Here is a 21,239-nt window from a genome sequence, read left to right on the forward strand (position 1 = left end):
GTAAAAAGAAATAAAAATTCAAAAATGATATTTAAATTAGTTTAGGTTAGTGCATATCTTTATTTTTTTTATTGACTCCTTTCAAAAGAGATAAGGTCCGGTAAATCGGAAACAATTAATATTTACTATATATTGGAACAAATGTCGAGGGAATTTTGGTAATTACGGATATTTGGGGTACCTTTCGTAATTTAGCCTAAGTACAGGTGATTTTCATAATTTACCCTATAATTTATATGCATGAGAGTCATGACTATATTTAGGGTAAATTACACCTACACCCTTAAGGTATACTAAAATAACTTTAAGGTCCCTCTAGTATTGATAATTACATCCGCACCCCTAAATTAATTACCGGAGCCAAAATTTCATGTCCTGGGGACCGATATGCACTCTATATTTGTTTTCCGCAGGGGCATTAATGCTACCATGATGAAAAATTATAAATCTTTCTTATATAAAGTAATAAGGATTTAAGAAACGTTCGGGAAGTCATGTCATATCTTAGCTCTCTATGTTGTCTCCACCACCGCCTGAAAATAATAGTCCGGTAGAACCTTAACGGAGTAACTTATCCAATGTATTATTCCGTTAGTGTTTCGAACAATGTTTCAGGGGGGTGATTGTAATTACCAATACCAGAGACCTTAAAGTTATTTTAACATACTTCAAGGGTGTAGGTGTAATTTATCCTTATATTTATTTAATTTCTTTGGGTAAATTACACCAACAACCCCTGAGTTATGCTTAAATAACTTTAAGGTCCATGTGGTATCGATAATTACACTCACCCCCTGAAACATAGTTAGAAACTCTAATGGGATAATGCATTGGATACGTTATTCCGATACAGTTCAAAGGGACTACGACTTTTAGCTAGTGGTGGAGACAACATAGAGTTAGGGGGTGACATGACTCCCCAACATTTCTTAAATCACTTATAGCTCTTTGTTGTCTCCAAACTTCCTGAAACTAATAGACCATTAGAATTTTATCGGAATAAAATATCAAATGCATTATCCAATTATTGCTTCTAACTATGTTTTAGGGGGGTGAGTGTAATTATCGTTACCACAGGGACCTTAAAGTTATTTAAGCATGCCATAGAGGTGTGGATGTAATTTACCCAATTTTTTTCTTAGCAACTTTTGTTTTCTTCTTAGCAACTGTTTCTTTTTGTTTCTTAATGCTGAGAACTGAGAACTTCTTTTGTGGTTACGGCAATATCTTAAGCAATTTATGTTATATGCTACTTGAAACTATGTACTGTCTCTTTGCATAAATTAATTGTATGATATTGTATATAATAGACCGTCAAAATATATAACAAATTTTGAAATTTCATATCTACGGGGCATTACGTATGCGCGGTGCAACTCCCCTAGTATATATATATATATATATATATATATATATATATATATATATATATATATATATATATATATATATATATATATATATATATATATATATATACACTATTCTTACTACTTTAGTTGATAATTTACACTATTTAAGATTTAATTGCTTAAAATATCACATTATTAATTGTTTTATAAATAAATAAAATTATATATGATTAATTTTATATAAAATAAGTTTCTAATTATTGTGTAATATGAATGATCAAATAAAATATTTTAATCATATTGAATATAAAAATGTAAATGTTTGCTCACTAATACAATATTTGTATGGGTTCTTCTACACGTTAATGGTTAAAATGATCTTGTTTCTCTTAAATTCTTATATATGTTGATAATAGAATATTTCAAGATATGAATAAATTATTAAGTTTAAATTAAATTATCCGTAGTTAACTCAAAAAATATATTATTTTATACATTATGTATAAAATTCTACCAAAATGTACATTAATATACAATGTTAATATATATATTTCAAATTTCAAATAATAAATAAGTTTTATCTATATAATATATAAATTGAAACCCTCATAGCCTCGAATTTCGACATTTGTCATCCACGTAGGTGTCCATGTAGCCATCCCAGTCATTGCCCATGTGTCATTACATATACCATAAATAACTTCACTTTCAAAATCGGATTTGATTGCAAGAATCGGAATAAATCAAACATTATTAAGTAAATCTGAATCAATGCATATTATTTACGGTAGTGATATTAAATTGTGGATATTTATTCGAAATTATGGAAGTTAATTATGGAATTAATAGTTTTAAATTAATACGGATTTAATTATATCGTAATTAATTGTATATTATTATAAATTTAATACCTAAATTACGGCATACATTACGTTAAGAAATTAATTTCAATAAGTGTATACTAAGAAATTAAGGAATTCTTATTATAATATAGGACAATTATTAGTTATTACCACTCTATTAATAGAGATATATTCATAGTACGTCAATTGCGTAATAAAAATATTTTTATATTTAATAAAGAAATATTATTAATATTTTTTTATTCCAATTAGAAAATCTTATTTTTTATTAAAAGAAAAATTATATAGGTTATTATGGTAATGATTAATTTTGTCATTTTTTATTAGAAAATGACATTTTTTATGACAATTATATATTTCCTTAATATTATATAGGTTATTATGGTAATGATTAATTTTGTCATCTAATATCAATTAAAATCCGTAATATATATGTAATTATATATTATAATTTGTAAACATCACACTATTTTAGTAACAATATTTTCCTCAATCCATAATATATTCAATTATTATTCTTATATTCTAAAATAAAATAATTTTAATTGTTCAAAATGCATATAACTGATTTCCTTAAATATGTGTACTATTTACCTTTTATTACATAAAACCTAAGTATAAATACCTCACCCCACATCCATTATTTCTCATTCATATAACAAAGCACACGGCAAGAAAAAATGTTGTATACCCTAATTACATTCTTTCATTATTTAGTTAATATTCGATTCGTTTATACCGTAATTTTTGATTTTTTATACTATATATATATTTTGTATGGTTTTCCGTTTAATAATTACCAATTTCCTTTATCTTGCATACTTAATTGTTAATTTTATTTTTTATTAGATGTTCGAATTAGGTCATTTGCAGAAAGATTTATCTTCCGAAATTTATGGAAGGAATGCAAGATGTGGTACTACAAGGAGGCATGAAAAAGTCTCATATCGAAAAACGCATCAAATTGCCTTCTTCGTTTTTGGGGAACAATGTGTATGTTTTACATTTTTTTTCATTTTTTTGTATTTCAATTTATGGGAAAATAAAATAACACCGATATTAAATATATTTGTTTACTCGGTACTTTTATAGATCCACGGATAGCAAGGTATGTGTCATATGCGGCGACATCGGCTTCAAAGTAGGATTGCGTAGTTGTATACATTGGAAGGATATGATGCACATATATTGTATGGACTGGAAGGATATGATGCACATATATTGTATGGACGGAATGTGGAAAAAATTTAGTTCTAATAATCAATCTGAAGATTATACATGTGATGATTGTAACCACATTGGTGAAGTACAAGAGATTGATGTTAATGAATTTGAGCATGTCCCATTTAAGCAAGGTTTTGTTATATTTTTTAATTTTATATTTTTCGCGTTTATAACAACCTTGGTTTTAAACATTACTTATTGTTTCCTTTGACACACTTTTTTTTCGGTGGAACTTAGTTCGTGGTTTTATTCGCTAAGACCTTTTACTTTTTTGTTTTTTTTGGTATTTTGCACTATTTATTTATTTGAATTAATATTTAATATTATAATCTATAATTCTATTTTTAAGATTTCTTTTATATAATTCGTATAATGTTTTTATCTCAAATCACTAATGTGTCTTTTACTCCATTTAATCCGTTAAAATACAAGTGCTATCTCTCCTCTCTAATTTCCCCCTTTTTTTTTCGTAAAAGAATGTTTTTTTACCTACTGTTATATGTTGTTTATATAAAAAGTTATATTAAAATAATAAATACTATTATATTCTAAATAGTATAAAATAATATTTTTTTAATTGGATAATTATGTTAAACAATTAATCAAAAGAATTACTCGAAACAAATAATTTAAGAGAAAACAACCAAACAAAATAGCCTACATTTAGTTAAATAATTTACTAAAAAAAACTAAAACAAATTTTTGTTTTAATTATTTAACCCAATTCAGTTTTATTTACTGCTACTAAAAATTTAATCGCAAATATATGTATTACCATTAATTTAATAACAAAATTAGATTAAATCAAAAATAATAAAAATAAATTAAAACGAAAATAATAAAAAAAAATTGCAAAATTAAACCGGAAAAGGAGTCCGAATTGAAATTTAATAACAAAAATAAATTAATTATATCTTAATACTTAAATCCTACATTTATTACCGTAAATAAAAATCAGCAATAAAAAATAGTTAACATATTATAATGTACGATTAAGAATTCTAATGTGGTCTGACTACATTAGATTAATAATAGTAAATTAATCATGGTTTAGTATTAATGGAACAAACGTAAATAATGGATATAAAAACAATGTGAAATCTATTTTAAATTTACGATGAATACTCCTAATTTAGGAGTATTAAATCTTTTAAAAATAGGTTCCACCAAAAATCTAATTTAGGAATATATTTACTTCTAATATATTCTTATAAATAAGATATATTATTAACTAATTGATTTCTTGCCTTACATATCTTGCAAATTATATATTTAGTTATTATTACAATCCACTAATACGGGAACATACCAATTAATTAGATCTTAATAAATCATTTTATATTAATCGTAATATTTGAAGATTTTATGGTCTTAAATAGATTTAATAACAATATTGCAATTATATAAATACGCTACATCATTTTGTTGTATCACATTCTAATCTTATTTTTTACGAATATACAATCAAATTATGAAAGAAAACGTTCCCCCGCGAGATGTTTTTGACCAGAACAACAGTCATGACACAAAAGCTGCAAGGACAAATCGCTTAAATTATATTCGAAATAAGAGAACATTAACACCGGTGAAAGGTAACAAATATTTTGTTGTTTGCAAATAAATTCGTGAAAATTGTTTCTTTATGGTGTATATTCACAAGTATTCATTTTACTAAACATGGTATTAATATTTCACTCTAATATGGGTCTTACTTGATAGATAAATCAAATAATGAGACCATGAAGGAGTTTCAATCGATCCATGGCTGCGTAAATGGAAATAAAACTGTGGGATTGTGCTCATCTAATTTTATGAAAACACCAACCACAATAAACAGTTCAATTCTATCTGCTATGACAAATGGTTAGTATCATTTTTTTTTATTTTCTATTTTTGTTAATTTGTATTTATATATTGTCACGATGTGTTTCCCTACGTTTGTTATACAATAATATATTTACCATTGGATGTAATAATACTTTTAATTTATTCATACAGATGATGGATACACACATAACATGCAAACAAATAGAAATGACAAGGGAAAGAAGCCAATAGACCCCTCATGTCAATTAAATTATGCATTTATATGTTCGGTTAATACAAATATCTGCTTCAAATATCATTTAACAATGTCCAATCAATAAAAGTTAGTATTGGGCATCCTTATTATATATATATATTCCGATAATATACATAAGAATTTTCGGAAAAAAATGCAGGTTCTTGCGGAATTTCAATCGATAAATCAAATTTTTATAACACAGAGGAGTTTCGATCTAGGCAGAGAGCTGGAATTCGATTCAAAGATCTTGAATTATATACACCAAATAAACCGACATCACCAACTACACCCACAAATTTAATTCTATCTGATATTACAAATGGTAATGATTAACTATTATATTTGTAGTTTACATACATTTCATGTTACTTAATCCCACTTTTCATTTTTTAATATGAATTTATCTGTATTAAATGAATTTAAATTATTACTGTGATGTGTTTCAGTAAGTAGAACTAAAAGAAACAATGGAAGAGTTGTGAAGGATGTCGCAACAACAGGTACAAACAACATTACCATTTGTAATGACGAAACTCAAACTATAGTTATATATATATATATATATATATATATATATATATATATATATATATATATATATATATATATTATATATATATATATATAAATAAATCAATAGTATTTCACCTATAATGAAATAAGATTTATCTTTTGCTTACACATATGTGGCATAATTTAATATATAAATTATAATGGAGAATTACATTTTTATATTATGTAAACAGATTTGGAATACACTTTCAGCAAAAAGAGAGTTGCCCAGTATAAAGGAAAAGCTCGAACTCTAAACATTAAAAGTATGTTAAGTACAGATACAAATGACAAAAAAAGCTATAAGAGAAATCGTGAGGTGACATATAACAATGTTGCAGCAAATTGTGAAGGTTTGCACTCTATTGATTAATTATCATCATTAGACGAATTATTCAACATTTTCTTACGGATGTCTTTAATAATTTTTCCAGCGGATACTAATTCGTACCAGATAGATGGGTTACATAACATTGGCAGTGTGCAAAATATTTCTGTTAATACATACTATGAAACCAACAAAAGGTACATTTCGTAATATGTATGAAACACAACATTAATACAATTATATAACACATTTGTATTTAATATGTTACCATATCCAACATTGTAAAAGTATAATATTTTTTTATTCATTGAATAATTTATAGTTATTCGGTTCGTACCGGAAAGATGATATCGAAGAATCAAAAAACCATACATTTTGTTGCACGTGGCTTAGATATGAATTCAAAACCTGTAACTATGGTCGATGAAGATTTACAGACTATACGGAAAATTACTTCGGATAGTGGAGGTATGTGTTATAATTTCGAACACATTTATCACGTAAAGTTCGTTTTGAATAAATTGTTCATAATAATCAATTGATATCATTATTTTTTTATTTAAATAGAATCAGAATATGTATCAAATGACGAAACATTCACCGATTCCGACGACGATGATGGTAAGTACTCCAATATTAATTAAGTAAACATGTTGTTTTCATCGTAATAACAGATGTCTTTTTCCTACGCAGAATACGATGATCTTGGTGATCAGTCATACGAATGTCAATCATGTGGCGCAATGATGTGGTACGGGGAAATGATCGATAAGCAAAAGGGTACATCAAATCCTAAGTTTTCAATGTGTTGTAATGGAGGAAAAGTCGAATTGCCCAATTTAATAGAAGCACCAGATCCCCTAAAGATTCTCCTATTTGGTACCGATCGAATAAGCAAGCATTTCCAAGAACACATACGGTCGTATAATATGATGTTCTCATTCACATCTATTGGAGGAAAGATACAGACTACGATAAACAGAGGATCCGGTCCGTACACGTTCCTACTCCATGGACAAAACTACCATTTAATGGGTAGTTTGTTGCCAGATGAAGGATCGCGTCCCAAGTTTGCTCAACTTTATATATTTGACACGGAGAATGAAGTCAAGAATCGAATGGATGCAGTCAGGTATAAAGCACTTTCAGTTATATGTTCTTATTTTTTTTATATTACAAGAAATTTACTTTATGTTTCATTTTATCGTTGCAGATCCGGAGACAGTTCCAGCGAATTGGATCCTGAGATTGTTTCTACATTGAAGGATATGGTCGATAGCTCAAATATGCTTGCTCAGTCTTACAGAGCTGCCCGGGACAGGCTCGCACAAACAGGAATGGAAGATGTCAAATTGAGACTCATAAAGAAACGGAGTACGGATGGCCGTACTTACAATCTCCCGAACTCCAGTGAAATCGTGGGACTCATTGTTGGTGATTTTGATACCCAGGAGGGTGTTAGAGATATAGTGGTTGAGACACGGTCGAAAAAACTCCAGAGAATCAGTGAGTTGCGCCATTTATATCTTCCATTGCAGTATCCGCTAATATTTCCTTACAGCGAGGATGGTTAGAGTGATGATATACCACTGAGGGAAACATCAGTGAGCGGTACACGTATACGCAAGAAGTTAACAATGCGGCAGTACTTTGCGTATAGGATCCAGAAAAGATTTGGTGACAGCGCGGTTCTGTTGCACTCAAAAAAATTGTGCTAGCAGTTCATGGTCGACGCATTTTCAATGGTTGAATCGGAAAGACTGAAATTCATAAGATTTAACCAGGATAAGTTAAGAGTTGACATGTACAAGGGTATCGAGGAAAGTATTTTGAAGGGAGATACGGATACTAGATCCATTGGCACGAGGGTTATTCTACCAGGCAGTTTTACCCAAGGTCCAAGATACATGTTTAACAACTTCGTCGATGCTCTTCAAATATGCAACTGGATTGGATTTCCATCGTTGTTCATCACTATAACCTGCAATCCACAGTGGCCGGAAATTCAAAGGGCGTTGAGAGGTACTAATTTGAGACCTGAAGACCGTCCCGATATTCTTGCTCGAGTTTTTAAGATGAAGCTCGACAGTCTGATGTCAGATTTGAAGAAGGGCAAAATATTTGGTCGCATTAGAGCATGTAAGTATCAATTTATAAGATAAAAGTATAACATAATATATATTTTAGACATTGTCTACTCTTATAATATTATAAATATTTTATTACGTCAAACATTGAATATTTTTGTATATTAATGCTAACCAAATACGTTTAAAATGTAAAATGTTCAGATGTTTGCACAATTGAGTTTCAGAAGCGCGGTCTCCCGCATGCACACATATTGATTTGGCTTCACAATGAAGACAAACCGAAGACATCAAAAGACATAGATAAAATCATATGTGCCGAAATCCCAGATAAGATAACAGACCGAAAGATGTACGATTTGGTTGAGAAGTATATGATTCACGGCCCGTGCGGTCTGGCCAATCAAAACTCTCCATGCATGAAGGACGGGATTTGCACGAAGCGATTTCCAAAGAGTTTTGTAAACCGTACTGAGGCCGATGCAGATGGTTATCCGGTGTACAGAAGAAGAGAAAATGGGAGGACCGTGGTTAAGAAGAAAACATATCTCGACAATGGTTTCGTCGTGCCTTATAACCGTACTCTACTGAAAAAGTACAGAGCACACATTAATGTTGAGTTGTGCAACCAGAATAAATCGATAAAGTATTTATTCAAGTATGTCAACAAAGGACACGATCGGGTCACGGCGGCATTTTATCAATCAAATAATCCAGGTGCAACTCCTGAATGTCGCGATGAGATAAAGATGTACTACGACTGCCGATATCTTTCGGCATGCGAGGCTGCTTGGAGGTTATTTAGCTTTGACATTCACTTTAGAGACCCACCGGTGATTAGGTTAAGCTTTCATCTTCTGGACAGTCAGTCTGTTGTGTTCACAGATAATGACTCATTAGTTGATGTGCTGAACAGACCGACTGCAAAGCAAACGATGTTCCTTGCTTGGTTCCAAACCAATAAGCTTTACCCTGAAGCTAGAAATTTGAGGTATGGAGAGTTTCCACAGAAATTTGTCTATAAGGAAAAAGCTCGCTGTTGGATGCCGAGAAAGATAGAATTCTCGATCGGAAATGTTACCTATGTACCGCCGGGCAGGGGTGAGGACTATTACTTGAGACTGTTGTTGAACTTTCAAAGAGGTTGGACGTGTTACGATGATCTTAGGAAAGTCGAGGATCACGTCTACCCAACTTTCAAAGATGCGTGCTTTGCGCTTGGACTACTAGATGACGACAAGGAGTACATAGCTGGCATAAAGGAGGCAAACGAGTGGGCCAGTGGTGACTATGTGAGACGATTATTCGTCGTACTTTTGGTCGCAAATAATATGAGCAGACTGGAACATGTGTAGGAGTGTTGCTGGAAAGAATTCACCGAGGATATTGCGTACATGCTGCAACAATGTCGTACTAATTCAGGTATGAGAATACATCTTACTTTTTTACACCGTTTACTACACACGTTTGAATTAAAACTATATATTTTTATAATCGCCACATTATGTTATTTTTTCATATTATATTATATTGAAGGTCCACCTGTGTCAGACGATACTCTGAGAAACTACGCTTTGATCGAAATAGAAAATATATTGCAAAGCAACAACAAAAGCCTGAGTAACTTTCCCCCAATGCCGATTCCAATTGGGTCGATGTCGGACGACACGGTAAATAGATTAGTTCTCGACGAGTTGGACTATGACGTTGATGCTACGCGTGAAGAACTTAAAAAATACCTTTCATCCATTACTGATGAGCAGAAAAAAGTGTTCGATGATATCATGGATGCTGTTACAAATGACATAGGTGGACTGTTCTTTCTTTATGGGCATGGAGGAACGGGAAAGACTTTCATATGGAAAACGTTATCGGCTGCTATCCGTTCAAAAGGAGAAATAGTTATAAATGTTGCTTCCAGTGGTATTGCTTCGCTTCTACTTCCAGGTGGCAGAACTGCTCATTCTAGATTTGGACTGCCAATAATTGTACATGAGAGCTCCACATGCAGCATCAAACAACAGAGCCCACAGGCAGAATTGTTGTCTAGAGCAAAGCTAATCATATGGGACGAGGCACCGATGATGCACAGGTACTGTTTCGAAGCACTCGACAAAACAATGAAATCTATACTTGATTCAGATATGTCATTCGGAGGCAAGGTTGTAGTGCTTGGAGGGGACTTTCGGCAAATTCTGCCGGTTGAGTTGAAAGCATCGAGACAAGACATTGTGCATGCTACAATCAATTCATCACCGTTGTGGAGACAATGCAAGGTTATGAAGTTAAACAAGAACATGAGACTTGAGTCGTCCTCCTCTTCCGCCAATGCAGATGAAATAAGAGAATTTGCGGACTGGATATTGAGAATCGGCAATGGCGATGCTGGCGAAATAAATGACGGTGATGCCACAATTGAAATTCCCGATGACATGATGATTCGGAATTCTGCAGATCCCTTTTTGGATCTTATAGAGTTTGTCTATCCCGATCTGGTGACCAACCTTTTCACTCCCGAGTATTTCGAAGGCAGAGCAATCCTTGCACCCACTAATGAAAGTGTCGGTTTTGTGAACGATCATTTTTTGTCGATCATAACTGGAGAGGAGAAAGTCTATTTCAGCTCAGATAGTATGTGCAAGGAGGAGTTGTTATCGGATGTCAACGCAGAAATATACTCACCGGAGTTTCTCAACACCATATCATGTTCCGGAATTCCACCGAATAAGTTGACATTGAAAAGAGGTGTTCCCGTTATGCTCATCAGAAATATCGATCAGGTCAGAGGATTGTACAATGGAACAAGGCTTCAGATTATTAATATGGGAAAACACGTTCTCAACTGCAGAATCCTGTCCGGTAAACATGTTGGTGATATGGTGTTCATTCCTAGAATGACTTTGGTACCGTCCAACTCTACATTGCCTATTAAATTCCAGCGACGTCAGTTTCCGTTAATGGTATCATTCGCAATGACAATCAATAAAAGTCAAGGACAAACTCTTTCTCACGTGGGCCTGTACTTGCCGAGACCTGTTTTCAGTCACGGACAGCTCTATGCCGCACTCTCGAGGGTTAAGAGTCGAAGTGGCATAAAGATTTTGATTAACTCGGAATCTGGTGATACGACCAACGTTACAAATAATGTTGTATACAATGAAGTTTTTCAGCGTATATGAAGGTAAGTATTAAAAAATTACAATATTTATTGACGATATTTTTTATCTATTATTTTTATGTTTTGTTATTCCTCATTCGTAGGTTTATTTTAATTGTACTAGGAACTTGCTATGGACTCCGCTCGCTATATTTCATGAAGGTAATTTTTTTACAATAATTTTATGCAATTAAACAGTTATATTGGTATTGTTTTGGTAACAATTTACATATTTTGTGTGACCATTTTACAACATATGCAGGTCAGTTGCATTGTATCGGATTTGTTGCATGGGCTTAGGGCGGTTGGTATCAAACAATTCAAGTTTTCAACGTTCATGTCATTATGGTTGTACAAGTTTGGGACCAACTATATATTCGCTCTTTTGTATATGGAAATCAAAACCTTCGATATTTAGTTTTTTTCACTTATATCAACTTATTTTGAACTTACACCATACAAATTATTTTTATTTTTGAATATGTTTTACTTCTTTTTTTTACTTATTAACAATTAATATCACTATTTTGAGAAACTTTTTTATTATTCAATATTTTTTTTTACGATGAATACCCCGTGCATCGCACGGGTGTATTACTAGTTATAAAATAAAAGAATGGACAAATGGATAATATTAAGTTTAGCGAATTAATTGGATGATCCATGTTAATTGTTTTAATATTTGGGGAAATGTGCAATACCCCCCTCAAATGGAAAATATTATGAGTAAAACCCATTTGACTTTTAAGACTTTTGCCTAAACCGAAAATCCAATCTTAATTAGTGAAACCCCCTCAACAAAATATGATAAGTCGAAACTACCCTTATAAGTAGGTTTTTTAAATAATTGCAATATTTATTTTCCATAACCTCTCACGTGATTGTAGGATTACATTAATTCTCTCTTTATATCTCCATATCTCTCTGGTTCTCTCTCCTCTCGTTCTCTCAGAATTGGGGTATCATCATATATTATTACAGACACCTCTCGATTCTTTTCTCTGATCAACTAATGCAGATTTATATAATTATTGGTCGATATTTTTTTTTTACTTTTTGCGCTTACGAAACATTGATCTCTCAATGTCTGAGATTCAATTCAATCTCACACAACTTGGTGTTCCTGTCTTGGTGCAAAAAGAATTGCTACTATTTTTTGGTGTTTATATGTTGAAGAACTTTGAGGGTGAGTTTTTTTTTTCACGCTCTTTCCACAAAATATATATATATATATATATATATATATATATATATATATATATATATATATATATATATATATAATGTCTGTGTATTTATTTTTCACTCACTGTGTGTGTGTGTGAACTCACTCTGCATCAAATTGTCTGATGTGTGTGTGTTTATTTTTCACTCTCAGTGTGTGTGTGTGTGAGAACTCACTCTGCATCAAATTGTCTGATGTGTGTGTATTTATTTTTTAGTCACTGTGTGTGTGTGCGTGTGTGTGTGTGTGAAGACTGAAGAGGATAGATATCTAGGTCACCACTTGCTAACTGTAAATGTTTATGGAATAGAATTTGATAACAGTTTGGTTGTTCACAATATGAAATAGGTAGGTAGGTAGATAATCGAAATAAAATTGTCTGTTTGAGTGTGAAAGAAGCTTATTGGGCAAACTTTGTGCTCAATGGATTGAATTTCTCGAGTGTTTGTGCTCTGGAACAATATATATATATATATATATATATATATATATATATATATATATATATATATATATATATATATATATATATATATATATATATATATATATATATATATATATATATATATATATATATAGACTAGGAGTGTAGTCACATCGGAGTCACATTGGAGTCACATTGGATGCACTGTTATTGAATAAATATAGACTTAATATGACTACAGTCAATGTTAATTGATATATTTTTTTTCTCGAATTAATTGTCGAACAACAGACTAATTGGAGATAACCAACTATGTAGTCATATATAGTCATATGTAGCCATACATAGTCATATATAAAATCTGTAGGTTTTTATTCTAATTTACAATGATGTTGTTGGTTGTTTTTAGTTGAAAAATTGATACATGTGATTTTTTCGATGTATTTGTGTGGCTACAAGTTGACTTGTAATAACAAAATTCAAAATTATGATTTTTTTTGTGTGGATGTTGATTGAATTTTTTTGTAAATAATAGGCGATCTTCGTTTTTTTTAATGTAATTCGGTAAACATGACTGTACTACACCATATAATCAGGTATTTAACGTTGAAAATGCAAAAACATGCAAAATAAAGAAAGAATATGACTACAGTTGATATAGTCACATACAGTCATATTAGGCAATAGTCATATTCAACTATAGTCATATTCAGCGTAGTAAATTTGTCGGGGAAATTTCAATTTTTCGTTTAAAAAGAATTTAAGAAAATATTAAAAAAATATTAAAACAAATAAATAATAAAAAAAATATAAAATAAAAAATATAAAATAGGGAATCTTCGTTGTTTTATATGATTTGGTTATTTATATGATTTGGTAAACATGACTATGCCATATAATCGGAACTTTTAAGTTCAAAATGTAAAAAACAACAATACAAAGAAAGAATATGACTACAGTTTATAGTCACATATAGTCATATTCAACCATAGTCATATTCGGCGTTGCAAACCTGTCGAGAGAAAAATTTCAATTTTTTGTTTAAAAAAAGTTTTAAAAAAAAATTAAAATAATATTTTTATTAAAAAATATTAAAATTCAAAATAAATTCAAAATGACTAAATAAAGTCCAAAAATAATATAAAAAAAAAATAATAATAAAATCCGAGTATTTTTTTATTTTATTTTTTTGATTTCGTAGCAATTTTTTAGGAATTTGGAACATATTTTTAGGAATTAAATTATTATGGAAAGAGAGAAAAAAGGAATAATTGAGATAAATTAGGGAAAATATATAATTAAGCCTAATTAGCAGGATTAGGTGCCTCATTAATAGGGATTTCGAAATTACTGGATAATTAAAAAAAAAAAACGTGATACACTACTAGAGGGATAAGATTGGAAATAAATATTCTAGGGGTTTTTTCACAAAGAAAGAATTATGGTATGGACATATCACTAGTTTTTATCTAAATGAGGGGTGTATTGCTAATGACCCCTTAATATTTAATGCACTAAAGATTCAGCATTAGTTGATTCAATGATAAGCTAGTATGGGCATTTTTAATACATTTAAAATTAACATCATTATACATCATTTCAATAATATATTTTAATAATTTTAAAATCACGAGACATACCAAAAAAAACATCATCATACATATATCTCATAAAATAAAATAAAAGAAAAAGAAAAAGAAAAAATGTAATGTAGTTAGAGGTGTCGGAGTGCAATTTTGGAATTCCACAAATTCCGATCAAAAAATATCCGAATTTAAACCATACATTTTTTGCACGGAATTGGAATTTTAAATAAAACTACCAAAATTTCGATTCCGACGACTTTAGTTACAATTATTTTTATTGTTTTTCGAAATATATAATATAATTTTCTGATTTATTTTTGTAATTCCATAATATAATGTATGTTATATTTTATATGAAAATTTTGAATAAGGGTCAAATAAACTAAAAACCTTGAAAAAAAAAATTAGCTTCAGAACTATCTGTTGCATTTTTTCTTATATCAAAAACCATGTGTTGTATATTGTTTTTTTTAGGGTAAATTACCCCCATATCCCTGAGGTATGCTTAAATAACTTTATGGTCCTTGTGGTATCGATAATTACACTCCCCCCCTTGAAACATAGTTATAAACTCTAATGGGATAATGCATTGGATACGTTATTACGATATAGTTCTAACGGACTATTTGGTTTCAGGAAGTGGTGGAGACAACAAATAGTTATGAGTGACTTAATAAATGTTGGGGGAGCTATGTCACCCCATAACTCTATTGTTATCTCCACCACTAGCTAAAAGTAATAGTCCGTTATATCCCTATCGTAATAATGTATCCAATGCCTTATCCCATTAGAGTTTCTAACTACGTTTCAGGGGTGAATGTAATTATCGATACCATAAGGACCTTAAAATTATTTAAGCAACCTGAGGGGTGTGGTTGTAATTTACCCTTTTTTTTTAGTGTTTTTATGCAAAGTCCCTGACCAACCATTTTTATTATTCTAGGTTCAAGGGTTATATCTCTTTCGCCAATTTTATCCCTTAAATATGTATTATAAATAAATGCGAAATAATGTATTAAAACCAATTACTAATTGTAACCCCAAATTAACTTCAACTTAATCAATTTTGACCACAAAAATCCAATTTCGACCTTTTCTTTTTTTGAACTTATTTTTTCTCAATTTTTTATTCTGGTGCCGGTTTCCAGCGTTAACTTTTTTAATATTTTTTTCCCTAAATTGTTTCCCTTTTTTTTACGCTTGCCGCTGAACATGGACCGTAGTTGTACTATCAATAACAGTAATTATACTGTCGGTGACAGTAGTTGTTCTGTCGTTGATAGTACAATTACTGTCAACCACAACAATATTATTATTTTATCGGGTTTTTTTGTTTGATTTTTCGACAAGTCAACGTAATTATATTACTGTCGTTGGCTGTAAAATTAACACAATAATATTACTGACAACCACATAAATATAATTTTTTTGGTTTTTTGTTTTGTTTGAGTTGTAGACAGATTAACTTAATAATATTATTGTCTACTATTGTAATATAACTGTAAACACAATAATATTACTATGGTTGACGGTAATATTACTGTTGTTACAGTAATATTACTGTGGATGACAATAATATTACTCTCAACCACATCAATATTAATTATTTTGGCTTTTTATTATGTTTACTTATGTTGAACGAACAACATATTAATATTACTCTATTACACAATATTAGTGATTTTTGTTGTGTAAATATTATTGTGCAACAGAGTAACAGTAATATAGTTAATATGACTATCAACGACAACAATATTACTATTTAAACAAGCAAAAATATATTGAAGAAAAAAATCAAATAAAAAAACAACAAAAAAAAAAAAAAGTCAACACCGTCGGAGACCGGCGTTAACCGCCGGCAGAAAGAAGAAAAATAACAATAAAACGAAAAAGAAAAAAAATCGAAAGAGTCAACGCCGAAAACCGGCGAAAAAAGGAGGAGAAAAAAAAAATAGTCAACGGCGGCGACGAACGAAATTGTACTCAAAATTGATCCCTTGCATCGCACTAGTGAATGGGGATACAAATGCTTTTGTAAATAAGAAACTAAAAATACACTAAACCACACACACATATGACATATATATAAGAGAAAAAGAATTACCGGATGAGAAAAAGAAATTCAATTTATGTAATCCGACAGAAAAACACGACTTTCAGTAATGTTCCACGAGGGTGCAAGAGAAGCGCACCTGGGTGGTTGAATGAAGCTTTCTCTGTAGACAGGCACCTCGGTGCCGGGATTAGCGCATCTGAGAAACCTGAATCTCTGTACTGTGGCACCATTGTGGTGTTTGCTTAAAAAAAAAAAAAAAGTTTGTACAAAACAGAGACAGAGCCGTTTCCTTCTTGTTTTATGTTTTCTTGTCTTTGCTTTCTTTTCACTAAAAATAAAGCAAAGCTAGTGTTTGTTCATATTCGCAACCAGCAGAAAAATGAATCCTCTTCTACAAACTCCACTCCGAATACTAGGACAGAAATTCGCAAGTCAAGCTGCGAAGCAGTTCTCTGCAGTTTGGAATATTGATAAATCGACAATGGAGCTGCAAAGAAAGATTGAGAAGATAAGAGCTATGTTGGATAGCATGGAAGAAATTAGATGGACTTCCTCTAACGAAAAGGCATGGAAGGTTTTACTGGAATTTGCGGTTTCAGTCGTGTACTCTACCGACGATTTGCTCGATGGAATTTATTTGGATGTTCTAAAATACAGAGCCAAGCTCTCTGAAAATTCCTCCAATGAAGGAGAAACGGAGGTAAGAAACATGCTTCTTTCGACTTTCGATTCAAAGTTGGCCACTAAAGTAGCAAATCGAGTGAAGAAGTTGGAAAAAATTGAAAGAAATATTGAGTCGCTTTACAATAATGAGAGGTCCAAGAAGGTTTTAGAATCTAGGCCTTACAGTTCTGTGGTGGACAAGATGCGTGTGGTTGGACGAGACATAGAAATTAAACATATTGTTGATACATTGTTGGCCGACGAGGGAGATGATGTTTCTGTCATACCTATTGTGGGTATGGCCGGAATTGGAAAGACAACTGTAGCACAAATTGCTTACGGTGATGATGTTAGACTTGGTGATAAATTTGATTTGAAGATGTGGACCTCTGTGGGTATAAATTTTGATATCATCAGCATCACAAGGTCTATAATAGAGTCTGCCTTAGGAGAAAGATGTGAGTTATCGAACATTGATTCCATTCAAATGAAACTTCAGAAATTGATTCATGGGAACAAGTTTTTATTGGTTTTGGATGATTATTGGAGTGAAAACTATGAGGACTGGGCCCAATTGTTTTCTCCGTTCATGTTCGGGTTAAAAGGAAGCAAGGTCTTGGTTACCACTCCTAGTACGGCCGTGTCCCAAATTGTCGGCACCGCCCCTTCAATCGTTTTGAAGGACTTAACCGATGAATATTGCTCACTAATTATCAAGAACCGAGTGCATATAGACGACTTACACTTGGAGCCTATTCGGATGGAAATAGCAAAAAAGTGCAAAGGGCTTCCTCTCATAGCGACGACTATTGGTACAATGCTCCGCTACAAGCGTGGTCGTACCGAGTGGGAGTACGTTTTGAGCTGCGATTTATGGCACTTGGCAGAGATTAAAAATCAAATCTTCCCGGTGTTAGCACTTGGCTATTTTCAACTTCCATTAGAGCTAAAAGCATGCTTGGTTTATAGTTCATTTTTTCCGAGTTCTCACGAATTCACAATGAATGAATTGGTTTTACTCTGGATGGCAGAAGGTTTAGTAATTCCCACGGGAAAGATGCGCCCGGAAGATGTTGCTTGCGGTTACTTCAAGAAGTTGCTATCGGCCGCTTTCTTCCGTCTCTCCATAAACCAAAATTCGAAGGGGCAAGAATCTTACAAAATCCATGATGTGATTCACAGCATGATCCGGTTTATATCCGGTGATATCTGCCTTTCCCGGGAAGTTGAACAAACAAGCAAAGAAGAATTCGTCTTCGAAGTTGAACAAACAAGCAAAGAAGAATTCGTCTTCCCAAAAGGAACCCGTCATATGTTTGTGGACCGCAAGATTGTGCATAATGTGGTGCCAAAAAACTCACACAAGAAGAACTTGCGGACTCTGATAGTGTCATCCAAAAGTAGTGACACAACCAAGGTCTCGTTTGATTTTCTTTTAGATATGAAGCACGCAAGAGTGATAGATTTGAGCAATATGGGTATTGATAATGTGCCCCATTCGATTTTTGAAATGAAGCGTCTTCGCCTTCTCAATCTTTCTGGGAATCCTTTCTATGCGTTGCCCGATTTGTTTGGGCAGCTCACCGCTTTAGAGACACTAAAGCTTGAGAAATGTGATGGACTTAAGCAGTGGCCAAAGAACATGAAGAACGTCGTTACTCTACGGCATCTTATTTTTAGTGCACGTATGCTACAAAACATGCCATTGGAGTTTCGTAAATTGGTGAATCTTGAAACGTTGTCTGCGTTTATAGTGGGAAAGAGTAAAATTCATCATGGTATTCAACATCTTAAAGACATGGATATGCTAAGAGGATCCATTTGCATTGTAAATCTTGAGTATGTACTTAGTCATGATGATGCAAAGGAAGCTAGCCTACACACGAAGCCATTCCTTGACAAGATCGAATTTGTATGGAAGGCCGCAGTAAAAAATGGTGAAGAAGTTCTTGACGGTCTTTGTCCCCATAAAAATGTGAAGGAGTTGGTGATCGCAAATTATAATGGTGAAAAGTTTCCTAATTGGTTGAGCACTCTGCCCCAGCTTTCAGTTATTCACTTGATGCGTTGTACGAAGAACTCCGTCCTGAACGAATTGAGGATACTGGAAAATCTTAAATCGCTTGTCATTGAAGAGATGCCTATGTTGGACACTGTTAGTAGTCGGTTTTCCGGATTACTATGTCTGGAGTCTCTCAAGATAGTAAAGATGAAGAAAATGACTGCTTGGGGAATGTCTGTAGTTTCCGGTGAAAGTCGTTTCCCTAATCTTCGTATTCTTGAAATCAATGAGTGCCAAATGCTAAAGGAGTTGCCGGTGCTTACCGATACAAAACTTGAATGTCTAACAATCGTTAATTGTCCCAAACTTCTTTCATTGCCAATTGATGGTTTGCCCAAATCTCTTAAAGAATTGGTGATCTCAGGATGTGATAAGCTCAAACATACGTGCAGCGTAGGCGAAAGGGATTATAAAAAGATTGAATGGGTTGAGAAGATAACTATTGACGGTCAGACTCTGCATATTATCAAGTCTCCTAGCATGAAAAGCATTGTTAATCCAGATTCAGAGGACCGTACTAGAGGTATTTGTACGCGAAAGACATTTGTGCTCCATTTGAATTTTTATTTGCTTTGCAATTTATGATTAGTCCAACTGGATTTGTTTATTTGTGTTTCAGATAGCCGAGAATAGCGTGTACGTGAAGGGGGCATCAGTCTTAGGCTGTCATCTTTGGGACAGGTAGTTCCTAACTTAACTCATGCTATTTACATTGTTGTCCAGTAATGTGATTCGACGAATGAATATTTGAGAATCATAACCCCTAAGCTTTAGATTCAAATGTGTAAAGACCAAATTTGGAATGTAGGTAAGAGGTATATTCAGTAATAGACTTGCAATTTAAGTTCTATGATCGACCACTAGTTTTGGTTCCGAATTTGGTGTCGGCAATTAATGATATGATTTTGTTGCTGACAAAAAGCAAGGAGGTAATTATCATATCTTTCTATTGATTTATTTTTTAGTTTAAAATGTGAATATAGCTCATTTACCAGCATTCTTAGTTCAACCATATATGAAAAATGACACCTTTTGCTGATTAGTTTTCTTTGATAACTTGGACACAGGTTTTGAAAGCTCATTATCAGATGTTGTGGAAGTTGAGGATTTCTCTCCTACTGAACCCGGATTTTGATTTTTATGTTGTGGAAACATGAGATTTTTCATTTTTATTCACTCATATTCGGTTAGAAATTGTCCTTAATTCTGTGATTTATTATTCTTTTGTTGAGCTTTTCGAGTATGCAGATGAAATATCAAGATGAATACTCTTTATTCCAATGTTAATTGCTTTTTGGAATCTTAGCAGCTCTAGCTAGGCTCTCATATTTTTGTTGTTCTCCCGTGTTTATCGATGTGCTCGTGTGACTGTGTCAGATGTAGTTGTTAAATTACACACCCAGTTTTCAGGTGAGAAGAAAAAAAAAAAAGATGATCTACACCTCACTTTCTGTAATTTTCCACCGCGGTGCCAGATAAGAAAGATAACGAGCCCTTGAAAGCCCTCTCTCTCTCTCTCTGTAGACAGGCACCTCGGTGCCGTTTAAGCGCACCCGGATGCTTAGGTTGCAACCTAATTCTCTGTAGTGTGG

General features: G+C 32.3%; 2 protein-coding genes across 2 annotated transcripts; both read left to right on the forward strand.

Moving 5' to 3' along the window:
* The first annotated feature begins 8,108 nt into the window (after positions 1 to 8,108).
* Positions 8,109 to 11,650, forward strand: LOC148767657 (uncharacterized). Its single transcript, XM_088824739.1, has 4 exons — positions 8,109 to 8,523; positions 8,676 to 9,763; positions 9,827 to 9,893; positions 10,008 to 11,650. Exons 1-4 carry the CDS (start codon positions 8,109 to 8,111, stop codon positions 11,648 to 11,650), a joined length of 3,213 nt encoding a protein of 1,070 aa, XP_088680865.1.
* A 5,651-nt stretch (positions 11,651 to 17,301) lies between these two features.
* LOC148767658 (putative disease resistance RPP13-like protein 1) lies at positions 17,302 to 20,782 on the forward strand. The gene is made up of 2 exons (XM_088824740.1): positions 17,302 to 20,170; positions 20,715 to 20,782. The coding sequence occupies exons 1-2, from the start codon at positions 17,302 to 17,304 to the stop codon at positions 20,780 to 20,782; spliced, it is 2,937 nt and encodes a 978-aa protein (XP_088680866.1).
* The last annotated feature ends 457 nt before the right edge of the window (positions 20,783 to 21,239 follow it).

The sequence above is a fragment of the Erythranthe guttata genome, chromosome 10 (assembly GCF_056151865.1).
Source record: "Erythranthe guttata isolate IM_541 chromosome 10, IM_541, whole genome shotgun sequence".
NCBI classification, from domain to species: domain Eukaryota; kingdom Viridiplantae; phylum Streptophyta; class Magnoliopsida; order Lamiales; family Phrymaceae; genus Erythranthe; species Erythranthe guttata.

Coding starts and splice junctions, on each gene's coding strand:
- LOC148767658 (XM_088824740.1), top strand. CDS start 17,302: ATGAATCCTCTTCTACAAACTCCACTCCGAATACTAGGACAGAAATTC. Junction 20,171..20,714: donor TTCAGAGGACCGTACTAGAG/GTATTTGTACGC, acceptor ACTTGGACACAG/GTTTTGAAAGCTCATTATCA.
- LOC148767657 (XM_088824739.1), top strand. CDS start 8,109: ATGGTCGACGCATTTTCAATGGTTGAATCGGAAAGACTGAAATTCATA. Junction 9,764..9,826: donor AGTGGGCCAGTGGTGACTAT/GTGAGACGATTA, acceptor GAACATGTGTAG/GAGTGTTGCTGGAAAGAATT. Junction 9,894..10,007: donor ACAATGTCGTACTAATTCAG/GTATGAGAATAC, acceptor ATTATATTGAAG/GTCCACCTGTGTCAGACGAT.